Source organism: Notamacropus eugenii, chromosome 1 (genome assembly GCF_028372415.1).
Source record: "Notamacropus eugenii isolate mMacEug1 chromosome 1, mMacEug1.pri_v2, whole genome shotgun sequence".
NCBI lineage: Eukaryota > Metazoa > Chordata > Mammalia > Diprotodontia > Macropodidae > Notamacropus > Notamacropus eugenii.
The window spans coordinates 304,629,791-304,652,521 of NC_092872.1; the positions used below are offsets into that span (position 1 = coordinate 304,629,791).

General features: G+C 40.4%; 1 protein-coding gene across 1 annotated transcript; it reads right to left on the reverse strand.

Moving 5' to 3' along the window:
- Nucleotides 1-15,718: 15,718 nt before the first annotated feature.
- Nucleotides 15,719-21,505, reverse strand: TMEM30B (transmembrane protein 30B). The gene has a single exon (XM_072629397.1). It carries the CDS (start codon nucleotides 19,848-19,850, stop codon nucleotides 18,783-18,785), a length of 1,068 nt encoding a protein of 355 aa, XP_072485498.1. The 5' UTR covers nucleotides 19,851-21,505; the 3' UTR covers nucleotides 15,719-18,782.
- Between the last annotated feature and the right edge of the window lie 1,226 nt (nucleotides 21,506-22,731).

A 22,731-nucleotide genomic window follows, 5' to 3' on the forward strand; every position in this document is an offset into this window, starting at 1 on the left:
AAAGCCAAAAGCTGCTGTGAAGAACTGATTTCGTTTTTTCACACTACAACTCAGTGCTTCATTGCATCCTGGTCCTGGCTTCCACAGCTCCCATCTTGAACCAGAAACTCCTGAGCTTGGTCCATGAACTTCCTTCACTCTGCTGTGACCATACAGCAACTGTTAGCACCAGCTCTATATGTGTCCATTCTCCTCTCCCTCCCACCCCCTCGACTAGTGCCATAAATGATTTCAAATTATTCCCCTCCTGACTCGATGATGCCTTAAGAAAGTACTGGAAACATTAAAGAGGCTGAAGGAGAAAATTTGGGAGCCATTGCCAGTAACCTTGCCACAACCACAAAATCCCAGTGTATTCATATGCATTCATCTACACACAAAGGCATAGTGAGCCTTTCTGCAAAGTTTCTGATATTAGTTTCCTTTTTGCATATCTACATGTTCCTCAAATTCATATTTATATAAACAATATAGTAAATAACATCACTGGGTGAAATAATGGGGCAATTTTATCCTTCTACAAATGTATAATTGCGAATAAATGTGAAAAGGGGAGCATATTAGTAAATGTGAACTAATTTCTCCTTCTAATATGATTTAAGAAATAATGAAATTCATTTTTATGCAAAATTATGCTTCTGATATAGTTGAGTCTTTTTATCCTTAAATCCTCATGTCTTTTATTAAATATTGAAGATGGGAAAAAATGAAAAGCACTATTTAATATATAAGAAAAGGATCAATGACCCATGACTTATTATAATTCTGATTGATTTAGGAGAAATGTGAACATACTCTTTTTTTAATTTGGTGAATGGCATGGATTTTTCAAGTAATTATCCTGCAGATTACTACTCCATCCATTTAAACTTCTGTCCTCATAGCTAGATATTTTCATAATGCAATCTAAAATGTCTGTAATGTGTTAAGTAAAATTAGCTAAAATAGAAAAGTCATATCAGTAGAAGGATACATTTTATAATATCTAGATAAGACTAATTAGATGGGGTTAAGTCTGCTGGGCTTTTTTTTTTAAGTAATTATGAAGAAGTCATCAAGGTTCTCTTTAGAAATATGACCACCATTTTAATGGGAGCTATATGGTATAGGGTAAGGTATAAGATTTTCTAGGTTCCTGACAATAATACCTTTTCCATCTAATAAAAATGATAAACCAAGGGGTTCAATGTCAGAAGATGTCACATTAATTTGATTGAATTTTTCATGGATTAAGAAGGGAAACCTACTTATTTACCAGGAAACAGGGTTAACCTTGGGCTGAAATATGAAGAAAGTGAAATTTGTCCTTTTCTGAGTTTCTACCCTTTTGACTGTCCTGTCAATCCAGTGCCTTCAGGAAGTCTCCAGAAGAACCCAAATGATACCAATACATCTGGCTCCTCTCCTTTCCCCTCACAAATCTATGCTTTCTCCAATACCTCAACCAAAAAATGGGTCTCATTCTCTAATGGGTTTGTTCTCTGCTATTTGGGGAATATGTTGAAGTTAATGCTCTCTGTTCTCATTTTTCAGTCATATCTGATTCTTCCTGGCAAAGATAGCCTTCTCTATTCTCAATTTTACAGACAAGGAACTGAGGCAAACACAGTGAAGTGATTTGCCCAGAGTCATATAGCTAATGAGTGTCTGAAATAGGATTTGAACTCATAAGGGTGAGTAGTCATCCTGATTCTAAGTCCAGTGCTTTCTCTATGGCACCAGCTTAACTACTTAGATAACAGAATACACTAACTAAAATAAAATATAGAAGGTCCTTAAAAATAAGTCTAATGATGAAGACTGCAATGCAAGACAGTAAACCAGAGATGGAAGTACTTTTGTTTCCAGGATTAAAAACTGGGAACACCTTAGAGATAAAATAGTCTAGTCATTCATTTTTTGAATGAGGAAATTACTCCTAGGGAGTTATTTGGCACAAGACAGTAAGACACAAAAGGGATATGAATGCAGATCTTCTAAATCCTTAACTTCTCTGCTCAAGAGTCAACTTCTATGCAAAGCCTTTTCTTACCTCCTTTGTTAGAGCTCACACAAGCCCTTAGCACTTGCCTCATCAAGACAAGACATCCCAAAATATGAAATACTGAAGAAAGCACCTGCATGGATATTAAATTGGCTACTGCATCTAATATACTGCATCTTTATAATAAACTTTACAATTTCTACCCTGACACAAGATCATCAAAGTACTAAATCAGAAATTCAGACCATGAAAACATTTTAGCACCTTTGCCACCATTCTTCTTTGTCTTGTCATTTAGACCCTTATATGAAGTGGGGTCCTGGGCTCTGGGGAAATTTTTCAGACTGTAGTTAAAGCCAAGGAGAAGTTCCAAGTCAGTCATGGGGCAAATCAGACTGTCTACCTTCCTATTTTTCTTCCTCTCTTCATACTCTCAATCAATTGTAATATTCAAAGATGTCAAAGTGGAGATCTAAGAGTGGAGTTAATGGAAATACTTTGCTTTTACTACACTAGAGCCCCTGGAAATGGAGGAAAATTGATGAAGCTTTACTCTTCAAAAGGAGAGCTGGAAGTCCTGCTTTGGAGTTGCTACCTATATCCCACTGATCTGATGCATACTTGTCTTCAGACCTCCTGAATCTTCAGTCATTATGAAGAATATACTTCAATAAAGTTTATTTGGATTATAGGTTTGAGCTGGAGGGGATCTTAAAAGCCATTTAAATTAACCCCTTCATTTTACAGATAAGGAAACTGAAACCCAGAGAAGTCAAGACACATGGGCAAGGTCACCTAGGTGGCAGAGATGGAACTTGAATTTAGGTCATCTAAGTGCAAACCCAGAAATCTTTCCACTGTACCATGCTACTGTGCAAGTTCTGTGTGGAAGCTTTCTCGTTTTCCCTTCCTAGAACAGAGGTTGACTAATCATAAAATCACTCATTTGAAGAATCACTTACCAATAAATGTACAGGTAAAATGGGTATTGGAACTTGGTTATTTCTCTTTTTCATTTTAGGGGATACAAATCCTACAAATTCCTACAAAGAGTGTTAATCCATTCTCTAGCTGCTATTGTTCCCTCCCTCTTAAAATTATTTTTTATATAATATATGTTTGGTTATCTGTTTAGAAATTGTACCCAACTCCCCTTTCCAGTAAAAGTTAAGCTCCTTTAGTTCAGAGACCAAGTGCCCAGCACAATGGCCATACTGCTTCCTTTTTGAAACTCTGACTACACAACTGTAAGGAGGTGCCCAAATTATCAGTGGGTTGTATTCCAAACATTTGCTTTTAAATTAGTTGTTCCAAACTCAAGACCTTTTTCTCTTGTTAATACCAGTTTCATTAGTTTTGATGTTTATTTAAGATGAGAAAATTAGAAATATGCATGTATATCCATTTAAATATATATATATATACTTATACATAAACATTTATTAAGCACTTACTATATGTCATGAACTGTGCTAAGCTGTGTGTGTGTGTGTGTGTGTGTGTGAGTGTGTGCATGTAATAGAGACAGAGAAGCAACTGCTTTGAGGTTTTAACAGTTTATTAAATAAATGCTTTTTTTGCAGGTCTGGGATTTTTATTTTTATTTCTTTAATTTTTGTCTATTTCCCATTGTCCTCTCTTTGGGTGAGTATTTTTTCGATGTTAAACATATTTTCACATTAGTCATGTTGTAAAGATGAATTAGAACTGATAGGAGGAACCACGAGAAAGAAGAAACAAAACAAGACAACTCAAAAAAAGAGAGCAAATAGTATGCTTCCATCTGCATTCACACTCCAAATTTCTTTCTCTGGATGTGGATAGCCTTTCCCATTATGAGTCTTTCGGAGTTATCTTAGATCCTTGCAGTGCTGAGAAGAGCTGTCTGTCAAAGATACAATGTGGCTGTTACTGTATATAATGAATAAACACATTTTTAAGACTAGTTTAGGGCTCAGAGTTGAATGTTTAATTAATAAAATTGCAATTTTGGCAATTTATAAGAAAATATCAAAACATACTCCTGGATTTCCTTAAAAATCAAATGATGGGAAACAATCAATCAATCAACATTAATCAAGCTCCTACTATGTTCCAGAACTGCTAAGACTAGGGATAGGAAAAGAAGCAGAAGACAATTCATGCCTTCAAGGAACTCACAATCTAAAATGGAGAGAACAAAACACAAACAAAAATGTACAGACAAGTTATATACAAGCTAACTAGGAAACAATAAACAAAGGGAAGGCATTAGAATTAATAGGGGTTGGGAAAGCCTTCCTGGAAAAGATGGGACTTTAGTTGGGACTTAAAAGAAGACAGGGAAGCCAATAGACAGAGATGAGGAGGGAGTATGAGGGACAGGCAGAGAAAATTCCTAGAGGTGAAAGATGGGGTGTCTTTTACGTGGAATACGGAAGGCAGTGTCACTGCATTGAAGCATACAAGTAAGGTGTAAAACGACTGAAAAAGTAGAAGGAGCTAGATTATTAAGAGCCTTGAATGACAAAGCATTTTGTTTTGATCCTAAAGCTAATAGGGAGCCACTGAAGTTTATTGCGTAGACGGAGTAGGGGTGGGGGGGATAGGGTGACATGATCAGAACTATATTTTTGAAAAATCACTTTAGTGGCTGAGTGTAGATTGGAATGGAGACAGACTTGAGACAGGCATTCCCAGAAGCAGGTTATTGCAATAATCAAGGTGAGAGGTGATGAGGGTTTGCACCAGATTGGTGGCAGGGACGTATTTGAGAGCTATTGCAAAGATAAAACCAATAAGCCTTTGGTAACAGATTGGATATGGGGGTGGAGAGGCAGAGAGAGATACTGAAAAGTCAAGGAGGACTTCTAGGTAAACCTGAAAGAACAGCAGGATAGTGTTGCCCTGTACAATAAGAAGGAAGGTGGGAGATAGGGTGGTGAGGAGGGGTTTGGGGAAAGACAGTGAGTTCCATTTTGGATATGATGAGTTTAAGAAATCTCCTGGACATCCAATTCGAAGTGTCTGAAAGGCAGTTAGAGGTGAGAGACTGGAGAGCAGCAGAGAGATTGGGGCAGGGAAGATAAGATTTGAGAATCGTCAACACAAAAATGATAATTAAATCCATGGAAGCTTGATGAGATCCCCAAGTGAAACTGTATAGGGGGAGAAGAAAAGAGGGTTCAGGACAGAACACTGTGGGATACTTGCAATTAGAAGATATGATGGATGAGGATTCAGCAAAAGAGACTGAGAAACTGATGTTGAGTGAAAGGAGCAGAATCAGCAGAACTTTGCACACAGCAACAATCACAACGTGCAAGGAATTTTTCTGGTAGACTTAGTACTTCATTGAAATTCATGGACTTAAAAAATTTCCAAAGGACTCTTGAGGCAAAACGCCTTCCACATCCAGAGAAAGAACTATGGAATTGGATTACAGTTAGAAACAGACCATTTTCTTTTGTATTATGTTTTGTTTTGTTTTGTTTTATGGTTTCTCCCATTTATTTTAGTTCTTCTATGGAACATGTATTTAATAGAAATGTATGTGTAGAACCTATATAAGATTGTACGTTGTCTCAGGGAGGGGGTGGGGAGGGAGCAGGGAATGAGGGGGAGGAAGAGGAAAAAATTCTAAGACATGTAGAGGTGATTGTTGAACACTGAAAACAAATAAAATAATTTAATTTTTTAAAAAAAGAGACTGAGAAAGAGTCAGATAGATAGGAGGAGAACCAGGAGAAAGTGGTGTCCAAAAATCTTAGAGAGAAGAGGGTATCAAGAGAGAGTGATCAACAGTGACAAAGGCTGTAGAGAGGTCAAGGAGAATGAGAACCGAGAAAAAGTCATTGTATTTGGAAACAGATCACTGGTAACTTTACAAAGCACAGTTTCAGTGGAATGATAAGGTCAGAAACCAAACTGTAAGGAGTTAAGAACAGAGTGAGAGGAGACAAAGTGGAGGAACCTATTATGAGAGAGCCTCTTTTTTTTTGTAAATAGTATTTTATTTTTTCCAGTTACATGTATAGTTCTCAACACTCATTTTTTTATATAAGATTTTGAATTCCAAATTTTTCCCTCCCTCCTTCCCCTCTCTCTCCCCAAGACAGTAAGCAATCTGATATGTTATACATGTGCAATCACCTTAAACATATTTTCCCATTAGTCATGTTGTGAAAGAAGAAACAGAACAAAAGGGGAAAACTACAAGAAAGAAAAAAAAAAACAGGTGAAGAGAATATGCTTCAATCTTCATTCAGACTCCATAGTTCTTTCTCCGGATGTGGATAGCATCTTTCATCATGAGCCTTTTGGAATTGTTTCGGATCATTCCATTGCTGAGAAGAGCTAAGTCTATTGATCATCACAGAATGTTGATATTACTGTGTACAATGTTTACCTTGTTCATAAGACAGCCTTTTCAAGAAGTTTAGTTGAAAATGCAAAAGAGATGTAGGACAATAGTTAGTGGGGATGGAAGTATCAAGTGGAGGGGTGTTGGGTTTTTTTAGGATCAGGGAGACATTTTCGGCAGGTTTGCAGGCAGTAGGGAAGTAGCCATTGTATAAATAGAGATTGAAAATCAATGAAAGAGTGGGGATGACAAAGGGACAGTCTGTTGAAGGAGATGGGTTGGAATGGGGATCATCTGAGCAGACAGAGGGGTTAGACTTAGTAGGGAGTAAAAGTCTACCATGTCATGTGAGATAAGAGTGAAGGAGGAGATAATGGCAGAAAGCATATGAGTGATATGAGATTTGGAAGAGGGGAGAAGAGGGAACTCATGGAGAATTACCTCAATTTTTTCTGTAAAATATGAGGCAAGGTTTTCAGCTGACAGGACTGAAAGAGGGAGTCATGAGAGGTTTGAGGAGGGATAAAAATATTTGGGAAAAGCTGGGGTGGAGACTAGGATAGTGAATTGATAATGTGTGTGTGTGTGTGTGTGTGTGTGTGTGTGTGTGTGTGTGTGAAGGTGTGTGTGTTCATCCTTCGCTGCCAAAGAAGACCATGACATCAGAGAAATAATGACATGACTTACATTTCATGATGGCATGTTTGTCCAGGTTCTGAATAGTGGACAATGCTCTCGTGCCTTCCCAGTCACCAATGAAGTGAAACAGGGCTATGTGCTTGCTCCCATGCTTTTCAGCATGATGTTTTCAGCTATCTTGTCAAATGTTTTCAGTGAGGAGGAACATGGCATCAAGGTCAACTACCATACTGATGGTAAGTTCTTCAATTTAAAAAGGCCAAGACCAAAGTGGAAGGAGTGTTGGTGCATGATTTTCTGTTTGCAGATGATTGTGCACTCAATGCAGCCTCTGAATCTGAAATGCAACAAAGAATGGATCAATTCTCTGCTGCATGTGCTAATTTTGGCCTAATAATGAACACCAAGAAAACACAGGTGCTCCATCAGCCACCATCACACCATCCATACGTGGAACCATCAGTTGCAACAAATGGAGAAGTTTTGAATGCTGTAGATAAGTGCACTTACTTTGGTAAGTGTGCTTTCCTGGGGTGTACACAATGACAATGAGGTTGACACAAGCACTGCCAGAGCTAGCTCATGTTTGGGAGGCTCTGCAGAAAACTTTCAGAGAGAAGAGGTATTAGACTGTCTAGCAAGCTGAAGGTCTACAGAGCCGTTGTGCTGACCTTGTTGTATGCCTGTGAAACATGGATCATCTACCAGTGGCATACCAGGAAACTGAATCGCTCCCATTTGAACTGTCTTAGGAAGTCTCTGAGGATCACCTGGCAGGATAAGGTACCAGATACTGAAGTCCTTGCTTGAGCTGAACTGCCAAGCATTCAAACTATGCTTCAGAGAGCACAACTCTGATGGGCTGGCCATGTTGTTCAAATGCAAAATGTGCGCTTCCCAAAAAGACTATCTTATGGAGAACCTCACATGGGGCAGGCGATCACATGGGAGTCAGAAGAAATGAAACAAGGACACTCTCAAGGTCTCCCTCAGGAACTTTGGATTTGACTGTGCAACATGGGAGACACTGACACAGGACCACTCAGCATGGTATGCCCACATCAGAAAAGGTGCTGTACTCTATGGGCAAAGCAGAATTGAGACAGCACAAAGGAAATGTAGGATGTGCAAATTTGGATTAACCATTCTAAATATTCACACAGACTATCTGTGCCCAATCTGTGGTAGAGCATTCCAAGCTCATATTGGTCCGATCAGTCACAGTCAGACACACTGAAACTCATGGTGATGCCATCTTGGTCCTCTTCGAGAACAAAGGACAACAACCATACATATATATGTATATATGTACATACATACATACATATGTACATGCATACACACACACACAAAATGGATGAAGGTGATATGAAAGGTGAAGGCATTAGCAGCTGGGAGAGACTGGGAAAAAGCTTTCTGCAGGAGGTGAAGTTTTAAAAGGATCTTAAAGGAAACCAAGGGGACAGAAAATTCCAGGCATGAGGGATAGCCAGTAATAGGGAACCCTGGAGCTCATTGAGTTGGGGGAGGAGGAATAACATAGACCTATGCTCTAGAAAAATCAACCCAGCAGCTGAATGTTGGGTAGATTGGTTTGGGAAGATAGTTGAGACATGGAGACTAGTTAAAAGGCTGTTGCAGTACTCCAGGGAAAAAGTGATTAGAGATTGAATGAGGGTTGTGTTATGAGTGAAAAGTGACATATATGAGCTATTGCAAAGGTAGAAATTACAAGATTTAGTAATAGGGTGGCTATGTGGGATGAATGAGAGGAGTAAGGATGATATCTAGGTTGTGAGCCTGGGTGCCTGGGTATATTTCTATATAGATATTATTTCTACGTATTTTATATAGATATAATTTATATATAGATATGAATATATACATACACATATATACATATGCCTGGGTTGTGCCCTTGACAGTGATAGAGAAGTTGGGAAAAGGGGAGGATTTAAGAGGACAATGAGTTCTGTTTTGGACACAGTGAGTTTGAGATTTCTATGGGATAACCAGTTTGAGATATTTAGGCAGCTGGAGTTGTGAGACTGCAGCTCAGGAGACAGTTTGGGGCTAGATCTAGAGGGGATGCCAGATTTGTAATACTTTTTTGAATGAGGAACATGGGAATTTCTTTCAGGGTGGATGAAAATATAAAACTGAAATACTAAAAACCAATTTCAACTTTGAGGTCATATTGAAAAATCTGGCACTGCTTTCTTAAAGATCTTTAAATTTGCACTACATTAAAGTAAGAAAAGTGGGGGGACACTAAAATCTCAAGGGGAAAATTATCACAACCATATTCTATATTTCATAATACTAATGCTTTTCTTGTTTCCTACAGTTGATCAAATCCAAAACACACATCTGAGTGCCTACTATATTGTGGCATATGCTATAAGGTATTAGACCTTTATGTACCTATACTATATAGCAGAAGTAAACAAGAAATTGAAATTATGCCTAGACTATCCCACCTTTTGAAAGGTTATATACCTATCTTTCAATTAACAGATGCATTAAATTCTGTCAATAAATAATATGATCACTTCACAGCAGATGTTAACAAATTGCCTTTTATGATTTTAAGATCACAGTTCAAAAGAACCAAGCATAAACTAGATGTCATAAGAGTAAATATAAGGGAAGGGAGGAGCCAACATGGCAGATTAAGGGCAGCCACCCAGCTTAACTTTCCCAGCATTCCCCTTCAAACAATTTTAAATTAATGCCTAAAATCAAATTTTGGAGTGGCAAAGCCAACAAAAAGTTGGGGTGAAAAATTTTCTTAGTCAAAGAATAGTTAAGAGTTTGGCAGAAGAAGTCTGTGACACCAGGGTAGAGGCCTGTCCAGAATCCACATATGTGGAAGCAGCAGCTGCAGTAGAAGCTTTAGGAGCTCTCAACCTAGAGATTGTAAGGTGGTTGAAAAACTGGTCAAAAAACATTACAGGGGACCATTTGCTGGCACTGATTGGCAACTCTACTGTCAATAGGCAATTCTGGGTTGTAGGTCCAGATTGGAGAGGAGTGCTGGTGATCAGTCACAAGGGAGCAGGGGTCCTGGTCTTAGTTCCAAGGCAAAGAAAATACTAGCAATTGCAGCTGCAAGGCACTGGAGTCCCTTCCCTGGTATAGACCATAACACAGACCAGGAGAGCAGTGACCTACCTCTCCCTGAATTACATCAGCTTGGAAGTGCCAAAAATTTGCAGGCTCCCAGAACTAGCTCTTGAAACAGCAGCATGAAAAAGCCTTAAGCTTGGGACAATGTTTCTCCAACCCAAAGTGAGCAGAACCCAGTGTTAAAGTTCAAAGTTAGGAAATAAGGTGGAAAAATGATAAGTAGCAAAAAAAGAATTTGACCAAAAAAATTGGTGACAGGGAAGACCAAAATATAAACTCAGAAGAAGACAACGATGTGAAAACAGCCACAAAGTCTGAAAGAAAAGTGCTAATTGGACCCAAGTCCAGTAAGAATTCCTGGAAGTTTTTAAAAAAGGCGATGAGTGGTAAAGGAACAATTGGGGAAAGAAATGAAACTAATGCAAGAAAATTATGAAAAGAAAATTAACAGCTTGGTAAAAAGAGGCACAAAAAATACTGAAGAAAATAACACTTTAAAAAACATAATTGTATAATGGTAAAACAGGTGCAAAAACTCACTGAAGAAAAAACTTCTTAGAAAGCAAAATAGGTCAAATGGAAAAAGAGGTACAAAAAGTCACTGAAGAAAAGAACTTAAAAATTAGAACTAGGAAAGCTAATGACTGCATGAGACATCAAGAAACAACAAAACAAAGTCAAAAGAATGAAAAAAGTGAAGAAAGTGTGAAATTGGAAAAACAACTGACCTAGAAAACAGATCAAGGATAATTGAAGAATTATTGGAAGGAAGATAAGGGAGGGAGCTTTAGAAGGGAAGGTGAGGGAATAAGATAAAGGGCATATAAAAGGCTATTTAAATTTATGGGAATAGGAAGATAAGGGAGGGTTCCTGGTTGGGGAGGAAGATAGGTCAATTAATAGGAGGGCAAGGTAGCAGGCAGAAATAAAGGAGTTAGGAAGGATAGGAAATAAGAGATATGGACAAATAAAAACTAAGATTAGGAGTAGAATCTCTTACGGAAAGTATATGATTATATATCTATGTATGTATATATGTATGTATGTGTATATATGTGTATGTATATATTAATATCTATGTACAAACATATCCATGCTTAACTGTAGCCTGGGGGAAGAAAGAAGGGGAAGAAAGGGAAAAAAAGCACAAAGTAAAAAGTGTACACAGCAGAGAACAAAAGAAAACCAAGAGAGAAGCAAAGATGAATAGATTTTAACAGAACATGTAATATTTAATATAACAGGCTTTCTTGAAATGGAAATTTTTTGCTATATATTTTGAATCCTCTCTTACGTTCTATTGTATACATGACTTTTTTTCTTATTTTATATTTAAGTTTATAATGTTTCTTTTTTCCTTATTATGTATTTTAGCTTTTAGTATTCAAGTCTTAAAAAGATTTTTTAAAAAGCAATTATGTAATCACAGGATCACAAGATTTAGTGGCTTCCACATTCAAGGATTTGAGGGCTCAGGATATGATATTCTGGATTACAACCAAGAAAAACCTACTCAGCAAAACTGAGTGTCATCCTTAAGCAGAGAAAATACACAGTTAATGAAATAGAGGACTTTCAAGAATTCTTGATGAAAAGACCAGCAGTGAATAGAAAATTTGATACACAACCGCAAAACTCAAGAGAAGCATAAAATGTAAACATTAAAGAATAATCATAAGAGATTCAATAAAGTTAAACTATTTACTTTCCTACATTGGAAGATGGTACATGTAACTCCTTATCATTATTACAGCAGTTAAAAGGACATAGACAGAGGGTATGAATAGAGTTATGTTGGAATAATCTCCAAAGAAAAGAGGGTGGGTGGAGGAATGCACAGGCAGAAGGGGAAGGAGGTAGAATAGAGAAGGAAAATGCAGGTTCCAGGCAATACCTAAACCTCACTCTCATCAGAATTGTTTCAGAGGGAATACATACACACACACACACACACACACACACACACACACACAGAAAGGCATAGTTTTGTATAGAGATGTAAGTTACCCAATAGGAAAACAAGTGGGCAAGGGGATAAGAGGTACAGTGGTGAGGAAGAGGGGGTGATGATAAAAAGGAGGGCAGATTAAGGGAAACAGTGGTTAGAAGCAATAGACTTTTTAAAAAATTAATTTCACTTTTCAACATTCACTTTTATAAGATTTTGAGTTGTAAATTTTTGAGTTTCTAAATTTTTCCTCTTCCCCAAGATGGCATGTAATATAGGCTACAGATGTATGATCATATTAAACATATTTCCACATTAGTCAAGTTGTGAAAGAAGAATCAGAACATAAGGGGCAATACTTTGAGGAGAGATAGAATAGAGGAAGAAATAGAAGGTAATGGGACTCAGAAAAATACACAGTGATCATAATTGTGAACATGAATGGGATATGAGCTCATCCGCAAAACAGGAGCAGACAGCAGAATGGATTAGAAAGCAGTATCCTACATGTTGCTTACAAGTGACACAACTGAAACAGAAATACACACAGAGTTAAAATAAAAGGTTGCAGAAGAATATATTTCAGCTAAAATAAAAAAGGCAGGGGTAGCAGTCATGATCTTGGACGGAGCAAAAATAGACCTAATTGAAAGAGATGATCAGGGAAACTACACATTGCTAGAAGGTACTACAGATACTGAATAAAGGGGGGCGGAGCCAAGATGGCAGAGTAGAAAGATGCATATACGCTAGCTCCGAACCCACTGCCCATAAAATATCTGTAAAAAAAGAACTCTCAGCGAATTCTGGAGCAGCAGAAGCCACAGAACAACGGAGCAGAGGAGATTTCTGCTCTAGAGAGCCTGAAAACCTCTCGCAAAAGGTTCCTCGAGCCCCGGACCCAGAGCAGAGCCCAACCCTGCCTCAGCGGCGCAGTGCTGACAGAAGCAGATACGAGCAGGCTTCAGGGACAGAATCTCCAGCGGCCGGGTGGATCCCCCCACCCACAGGTGACAAGGGTCGGTGACAGGGTGTCTTTGGCGGGTCAAGAGGGGAGTGGGGTGTCCCCGTGGCTCGGGCCCCCTCGGGAGGCAGCAGCAGAGGTGGTGGCGGACCAGGGCTCCCCAAGCAGGCAGGAGCCTGGATCCATTGTTGAAGGTCTCTGCATAAACCCCCTGAGGGAACTGAGCCCCTGAGGTGGCCCTGCCCCCACCTGAGCACCTGAACTTAATCTCACACTGAATAGCAGCCCTGCCCCCACCCAAAGCCCTGAGGCTGGGAAGCAGCATTTGAGTCTCAGACCCCAGGTGCTGGATGGGTGGATCTGGAGGCGAGGTTGGGGTGGAGAGGACACTCAGAAGTCGTCACTGGCTGGGAAAATGCCTAGAAAAGGAAAAAAAAATAAGACTATAGAAGGTTACTTTCTTGGTGAACAGGCATTTCCTCCCTTCCTTTCTGATGAGGAAGAACAATGCTTACTATCAGGGAAAGACACAGAAGTCAAGGCTTCTGTATCCCAGCCCACTCAATGGGCTCAGGCCATGGAAGAGCTCAAAAAGGATTTTGAAAATCAAGTTAGAGAGGTGAAAGAAAAACTGGGAAGAGAAATGAGTGACATGCAAGCAAAGCATGAACGGCAGGTCAGCACTCTGCTAAAGTAGACCCCAAAAAATGCTGAAGAAAATAACACCTTGAAAAATAGGCTAACTCATTTGGCAAAAGAGGTTCAAAAAGCCAATGAGGAGAAGAATGCTTTCAAAAGCAGAATTAGCCAAATGGAAAAGGAGATTCAAAAGCTCACTGAAGAAAATAGTTCTTTCAAAATCAGAATGGAACAGATGGAGGCTAATGACTTTATGAGAAACCAAGAAATCACAAAACAAAACCACAAGAATGAAAAAATGGAAGATAATGTGAAATATCTCACTGGAAAAACAACTGACCTGGAGAATAGATCCAGGAGAGACAATTTAAAAATTACGAGACTACCTGAAAGCCATGATCAAAAAAAGAGTGTAGACATCATCTTTCATGAAATTATCAAGGAAAACTGCCCTGAGATTCTAGAACCAGAGGGCAAAATAAGTATTCAAGGAATCCACAGATCACCGCCTGAAAGAGATCCAAAAAGAGAAACTCCTAGGAACATTGTGGCCAAATTCCAGAGTTCCCAGATCAAGGAGAAAATATTGCAAGCAGCTAGAAAGAAACAATTCAAGTATTGTGGAAATACAATCAGGATAACACAAGATCTAGCAGCTTCTACATTAAGGGATCGAAGGGCGTGGAATAGGATATTCCAGAAGTCAAAGGAACTAGGACTAAAACCAAGAATCACCTACCCAGCAAAACTGAGTATAGTACTTCAGGGGAAAAATTGGTCTTTCAATGAAATAGAGGACTTTCAAGCATTCTTGATAAAAAGACCAGAGCTGAAAAGAAAATCTGACTTTCAAATACAAGAATGAAGAGAAGCATGAAAAGGTAAATAGCAAAGAGAAGTCATAAGGGACTTTACTAAAGTTGAACTGTTTACATTCCTACATGGAAAGACAATATTTGTAACTCTTGAAACTATTCAATATCTGGGTACTGGGTGGGATTACACACACACACACATGCACACGCACATGCACACACACATAGAGACAGAGTGCACAGAGTGAATTGAATAGGATGGGATCATATCTTAAAAAAATGAAATCAAGTAGATACTGAATAAAAATTTTTGATAAAGGCCTCATTTTTCAAATACATACTAAGTACAGAACTAAAGTCAAATTTATAAAAATAAGAGCCATTCCCCAACTGATAAATGGTCAAAGGATATGAATAGGCAGTTTTCAGAAGAAAGCAAAGTTATCAATAGCATATGAAAAAAACCCTAAATCACTACTAGAAAAATGAAAAGTAAACTAGCTCTGACCTATAGCCTCACCCTGTCAGAAATGACAAAGGCTGAAGGGAATAGGGGAAAAATAGGTATGCTAATGAGCTGCTACTGTAATGAATTCCATTCTGGAGAATAATTTGGAACTGTGTATAGCCTTTGACTCAGTAATAGCACTACTGCATATGTGTCCCCAAGAGATCAAAGAAAAAGGAAAAGAACCTATATATAAAAAAAAATATTTATAGCATCTCTTTTCATGGTGGCAGAGAGCTGGAAAGCAAGGAGATATTCATCAACTGGAGAATAGCAGAGCAAGTTGAGGCATATGATTTCAATGGAGTATTGTGCTATAAGAAATAATGAGGGGATTGGTTTCAGAAAAACATGGCAAGACATATAAACTGATGCAAAGTAAAGTGAGAAGAATGGGGGGGATCATTGTGTACAGTAACAACAATGTTGTAATAATGATTAATTGTGAAAGACTTGGTTACTCTTATCAATACAAATATCCAAGACAATTACAAAGGACTTATGATGAAAAAAATGCTGTCAACCTCCAGAGAGATATGATGAACTCTGAGTACAAGCTGAAGTATAATTTTCTCAATTTTTCTTGCCTTTTTTAAAAAAAAATACGGCTAACATGAAAATGGTGGGAGAGGGAGGGGGTTAAATAGATGGAAAGAGTTTGAAATTCAATTTAAACAGGAAATGTTAAAAATTTTAAAAAGAAAATCAAATGAAGGCTGGGCATGCAGTACACTAAATAAAGAGCAAATGTAAGGGAAACATGATCTTTATTCTCTTTCAGTAAACAAAAGAACATGAAAACTAAATTTTCAATTAAATTTTAAGAAGAAAAAACTGGTTACTTTTTAATTATACAGACTGATGGAACAGTCTAAAAATAACATTGAAATACAGAATTTTAGCTCCCTGATACAAGAAACACATACAGTAAACTCTGTTATCTAGTCAAATTCGGCAAATTGGATGCCTAAAAACCCTGAGTGTGATTAATAAAAAATCATATGGTTTAATAATTTTCACATTTTGGTCCGGACTTGTGCTTTTCATTGATGAAGGAAATTCCAAAGGATGAAATTCCCTCTAGCAGTGCAAATCAGAAATTGTCGATAATTTACAATGTTGAAGAGTTAGGTGAGGCACTGAAAAATTATGAATTGCTGAAAGTCAAATGGCCACTGTGTCCGAGGCAGGATTTGAATGTATATCAACTTTTAAGGTCAGCTCTCTACATTACACCATCACACTACCAAGATGCCTCTCAATTTTTCAAAAAAAAAAAAAATTAGGAAATAAGAATTATATTGAATGTAACTAAAAATGTCTTTGGTAATTTAGAATGCACTTAATTTGGGGGTCTTACAATACTTAATGGTGATTGCTATGGACATTAACATGATCCCAAGACCTATGTGCTATAGTGGAAAGAATAAAAGAATTACAGAATTTGAAAAGTTGGAAGGGACCTCAGAAACCATCTATTCTAAGTCATACATAAAAGAAATACCCATTACCCATTAACAGAGTTCTGGATATACGCACGCATAATGTCACCAGAATAAAGTAGGTAGGAAGGACATAACAAGTTTTTAAGCTTCAATGAATAAGTTACATACAACGATGCAATTTTTAAAAGACAATACAATTGTTTCTTAGAATTTTATAGAATCATTGCATTGATCACAAAAAATATTCAGTCCAAAGTTTAACAACTCTCAAAGTTTCAAAAGTTCAAATTTCAGTTTGCATCATCTTTCCTCAGCAATAATTTTAAACATGATAACTAGAAACATGTAACTTTTATTTAAGAGCACAATGAGAAGAGAAGCTGCTTCTGGGGTCCTCACAAAAGCGAAGCATTTTTGGCCTTTCCCATTAAAGTCTACAAAGTAATGAGAAGGCTAAAGTGTTCCTGTGAGGAATTGGAAAGAGAAACCTATTGAAACCTACTGCTTGCCTAGGATCTAGCAAAGCAAATGTCAAACACAAAATCCACAACTTCAGTTTCTATTACAACAAAAAATTAAACAGTTTGACTCTGCGCCCTTAGTCTGCCCTGCAGTCCCTCTGACTGGAATCGTTTAGCCTTTCTCGAAGCTATTTGGCAGACAAAGACTTCTAGAAAGTCAAGGATATTCTTATTTATAGAAAAGGCATGTGGCTGGGGTACAAATTCTCTTAAATATAATAAGACAAGTTAGTTTTGTACAGAAAAAGAGAAGGCCTGCCAAATATAAGCCTCATTGAGTGGTTAGAGTGCTGGACTTAGGAAGACCTAGGTTGGAATACTATCTCTGACCCTCATGAGGTATATAACTACGGACAAGATATACAGCCTTTTTGAATCTCTGTTTATTCATCTGTAAAATGAAGATATTGCCCGTTGCACTCATCTCATAGGTCTGAGGCTCAACTGAGATAATCTATGTAGTCTGTAGACCTTACATCACCATATAAATCAGCACGTATTAGTGGTATAATGCCCTAAGTTCAAATATTAAGTTAATTAGTATGAATGCTCTCCTGCAGACAGATATGCAAAAATAGCCTCACTCCCAATTACTGTTATAGAAACATGTCAAGTCTCCACCACAATGAACTATAGAGAATAAAAACACAAGGTTAATACTTCCTTAGGAAGTGAACAAAATCATTATTTACAAGGCACGATTATTATTATTATTTGGGGAGGCAGCATGATGTAGTGGAAAGAACAATAGGTTTAGTGTCATAGGATTTATTTTTTCCTACCCCAGCTTTGCCACCACTAGCTGTGTGATCTTAGGCAAGCCACCTCTCTTTGGGTAGCTCCTCATCTGTAAAATTAGGAGGTTCATGCTAGATGATTCCTAAAATCTGACTGTTTGAACCCTACAATCTTATTCACAACAGAATCTGTGGTAATGCTTCAGAAACCCGATTAACTTTCAAACAATAAAAGAAGGGGAAGGGAAATTTATCTGAAGTTCAGGTCAGTCATCCAATCACCATCCTCCAGAAAGCTCACAAGATGATGGAGAATGGGATGGGAAGGAGTTGTTTTAAGGGGGTAGGTAGTTTAAAGGACTGGTTAAGACCCAATTAAACGTCTGACGCAATTAAGAGAGAACTTTGGACTGCAGGCCTACCATTCAACCCCAAGCACAATTAAGAATTTTACTACAATGAAGGGGGCAGTAGAAAGGTGTTAAGGAGGTGGGCAGCTCCAAAAGCTAGGAAGATTTAATCCTCCCTGGGAAAGAGGTGGTGGGCGAATGTCCCTGGACTTTCTATCTTTCCTCCAAACAGTTCCACAGGAGCAATCAGGAACTGGATCATAAAGGAGATGGGATGGGTTGGAAAAGGAGTGTTCCTGAGGCAGGCAGCCCAAGGGCCAGTACAACCTCCAAGACAAGAAAAGGGGTAGTTTCCTTAGGCCTGAGGCCTACCCACCAGCTCCCTCTCGACAACCAGGAATCGGTGGGTGGGGAGGAGAAAGCTAATCTCTTTGAAAGAGGTGGAGGACAAACTTCCCTAGCCCACAGCTCTGTTGTCCAAGCAGTTCCACTGGAACAATTAGGAACTGGGTGGCAAGGAGGGTGGGAAGGAGTTGCTTAAACAGCTGCTCTGATCGGCTTCCAAACAATTAAAGTGGGGAAGGGGGATTAATTTCCCCAGACTTGAACCCACCAGCTGCACAAAGACAACTAGAAATCATTAAGGAAATTTGCGGGAGGAAAGGAACGGGTAAGAGGTGGGAAGGAAGGATCTAAGGTGTCGCAGAACAGCTCGGGGTGCCGGCAGGGCCGCGCCCGGGGAAGCCGCGGGGGGCCATCGGTCAGCGGTCCTCGTCGTCCCCGTCGCCGTCCTCGTCCTGGTGCCGGATGTACACGACCAGCATGACGAAGCCGGTGACGATGCAGAGGGAGCCGAAGGTCAGGTAGGCGATGCCCAGGAAGGGGTTCTTGCCGCCCATCCACGAGACGCTGCTGAAGATGAGGCGCTTGCGGCCGCCGAAGGCCAGCACCGGGTAGCGGTAGGAGATGTTCACGCAGTAGGCCCCGCGCGGCAGCCCGGCCGAGTAGTTGCCGTAGCGGATGCGCGCGTACAGCTTGCGGAAGGTGGGCAGCGCCGCCGTGCGCATCCACACCACGAAGTCCTGGTTCACGAAGCCCGTGTTGTTGGGGTCCGGGCTCAGCTCGTACACCGGCCGCGGCCAGTTGGGCGGCTTGGCCGTGCCCTGGAAGGCCAGCTTCAGGCTGCCGTTGACGGGCTCCGGGTTGTGGAACTTGACGTGGTAGTCCGTCCACCAGGCGATGCCGGTGCGGTCCAGGGGCACCTCGGCGTAGGCGCCGCCGGGCAGGCGCTGGTGCAGCAGCTTGAAGGAGTCGTTGAAGAGGCTGTTGGCGATGGCGCCGCAGGGCGCGATGGGCACGCCGTCGGGGTTGTACTGGTACGGGATGCACTCGTCGGACGGGTGCCGCAGCGCGCTCGCCACCCCGCTGAGCTGCGCGTTGTCTCGCGAGACCACGTAGCGGCGGTAGTTCTGGTAGAAGTTGGACAGTTCGTAGTAGAGGAACACGGGGCCCTGGAAGAGCTCGGGCAGCGAGAAGCACCACTGGCAGCTGCAGTTGGCGGGCGGCGGGGCCGTCCTCTCCCCGGCCGCGGCGCAGGCCGAGCAGTTGCCCGTGCCCGGCTCGCCCGTGTAGTCGTACTCCAGCTCCTTGATGCCGTTGGAGGAGTAGTAGAGGCCCAGGCCCAGGCCGATGAAGGCCAGGCCCACGCAGAAGAAGAGCGGCAGGACGATGCCGGCCGACAGCAGCGGCTGCCAGGCCGGCAGGCGCTGCTGCGTGAAGGCCGTGTTGTCGGGCTGGTTGGGCCCGGGCGACGTCGCGCTCCAGGCCATGGCGGCGGGCGGTCCGGCTAGCGAGCTAGCCGAAATCGAGGCCCCGAGGCCCAGCACCGGGGGGAGCCCGAGTCCGGCTGCCGATCCCTTCCCCCCCGACTCGGCCAGGTGTCCGCTCACCTCCAAGTTCCGCCTCAGCGCGGGTGAACCCTCCCCCTGGTTCCGCCCTCTACCTGCGTGACCAGCTGCACCCCACCTTCGGGGTCCAATTCTTCTGACGATTCCGGGAACCTTGGCTTCAGGTTTCAGGGTTCTCACTCCTCCCCTGCGGGTGCTGCCTGGGACGGTGCACACGGCTCTCCAGGTAGAAGGTGCGTTTCTGCCAGCAGGTGACAGGAAATCCCCGGCCCGGGCGCTCCCTGCACTGCCTTCTCTCAGCAGCCTTATCTTCTCCTAGTGTCTAGTGGCTGCTGCTTGTTTCTTTTCCTACTTTTAAGGTTCCATTTTAACGAGAAAGAGCTAAATTATCAGGGCGCCCTGTCTCTGTGGCTACACATTCCTTTTAACTTTCTGCCACTTAAAGGAATATTCGGATTACTTTCTGTTTTTCAACGGAAGGAAACTGATTTTCAGGTCTTAAGGGACCCACCTTCATTACTTAGCTAAAAAGAGACTTGGGATCCCCACCTTCACTCCATTTCAGCAACACACCAGGATGAATATACTTTTATTCACAAGGGAGAAAATTTCATAGATCTTCTGAGTTCCAGAATTTTTCAGACTCTTCCATGTCTCCCACTTTCTTATTTCTTCAAGAACAGTTCTTCACTTTTAACAAAACTTGTGGTTCCTCAGTTGCTCCTTGGTTTTTCAGTCTGATTAAGCTTGTGGTCAGCTACTTTCTTGCCTCCAACTTAAATCCCTTCCCTCTTTGACCTGCCAGCCCTGGGTAACTTCTGTCATCCACCTTTTCTGCTCTTTTGGTTGAACTTCCTGGTGCTATTGGAAGAAAGTATTATATCCTGCAAGACTGCATCAGTACAAATTTATGCTAACTGCCTTCATGACCTTATTTATCCTTTTGACCACAATTGTGTTACTTACCTAAATTCAAAATATCTGTCCATGCCAGAAAAAAAATATAAAAGGACTTGGGGCTCTCTCCCTTTTTCAACCCCCCTGTCTGTGTTATTTGATACAATAGAATGGTCCATTAAAACTGTCATGTAGGGTTTCAGTGTGAAAACCAAGGCAGGAAAAAAGGGAATTTTGATCTGGGCCAGGATAATGGAGAGTTCATAGATAAGACACAAGAAATAAAGGCAGGAAGCATCACTGAACACTTGTAACCAAGAAACAATTTTGAATCTCTCCATCCATTCTGGGCAAATTCACTGGCTGCCTTCCTCCCATGTCTGGAATTTTCTGCCTCCTCATCTGACTTCAAACTTCCTCCTGGCTTCAAGTTATAGCTAAAATTCCACTTTTTACAAGAAAACGTTCTTGATCTCCTTTAATGCTAGTGCCTTCCCCTGTGTTGATTACCTCTAATTTATCCTGTACTGCGTTTATTTGCTGTCTCCCTCCCTGTTAGAATTAGGAACTCATTTAAATAAAGTACAGACTCCCCACCCTCATCCTCACACACATACCTTGTATTTTTAGCTCTTAGCATACTACTTGGTACAAAGTAGGTACTTAATAAATTGTATTGACTGACAGAAGTGATTGCTTGTTCTCCAAGGAATAATAATACTCAGAAAGTAGTGTCAGGTGAGGCTACCCAGGTCAGAGAAAGAATAGATGAATAATGGTAATTGGCAACTCCCTCTTGAGGGATACAAAGGCAGCTGTTTTTTAACTTGTTTCATTAACAGAGAATTCTGCTATCTTAAGGCATGTATACATGATGTAACAGAACCTGTCAAGACTTGTCAAAACAGATTACTACTATCCACTTCCGGTGATTTGTGTGGTTCAAATGGTACTGCTGGAAGGAATCAAGAAAGTGTTGCCAAAGATTAGAATGTCTTGGGCAAAAAACTATCCCTCACAGGAGCACAGATGGTATTTTCATCACTGCTGCCTGTCAAAAAGCAGGAAATCAGAAAAGGAAAGCATATTTGGTACATGAGCAGCTGGTTAAAAAGTTTATCTAAGGATGAGATTTCAATTTGGGGGGTCACAACTTAGAATATAGGAATGTTTTGTATCTACCAAGAATGAATTTGCCCAGAGCCTTGCAAATTAAAAGAATTAACTGGCCAGAAACCTCTTTAAGTTAAAGAAAACTGCCTATGTACATTAATAACCTTAAATACTATGGAGAATAGCTACAAACTAGGAAGGGTAGCAGTTGAGGCAGAAATCCACAGAAGATAAAACCCAAGAAAGGAGTCAGTTGTAAAATATATGTCCTGGTTTGCCAATACACAAAGAAGTAACATATACATAATACACATAATAAGTACACTATAAAATAAACTAGAGATCCTAAAGCAATTATGCTAATTTAATGTCATAGGTGTCACTAAGACTTGGTAGGGTGGGTTCTGTGATTGGAATATGGTTATGGTTGGCTATAATTTAAATGAATAAGGCAATGGAGGGTTAGTCAGCATTGAATGTTAAGATATAATGCAGTGTACATAGGTGTTTTATATATATATGTACATATATATATATGTCCATCTATGATGACTCAGAAGTTTTAGTTTTAAAGCTTAAAACTTCACTAAGACTTTTGGGATGTACTGTATACCAACTGCCACCCACAGGGCAGGTGAGCCCACAAAACTACAAGAGATCCTTAGGGAAAGACATAAGGCAGCCTATACTAGGCAAGTCATACTGCCACCAGCATCACTACTACCATCCAGCACCATCTTTACCACTATCATTTCCCCAGCAGCCCTGATGGAGACAGCCCAGGATCCTGTAC

Coding starts and splice junctions, on each gene's coding strand:
- TMEM30B (XM_072629397.1), bottom strand. CDS start 19,850: ATGGCCTGGAGCGCGACGTCGCCCGGGCCCAACCAGCCCGACAACACG.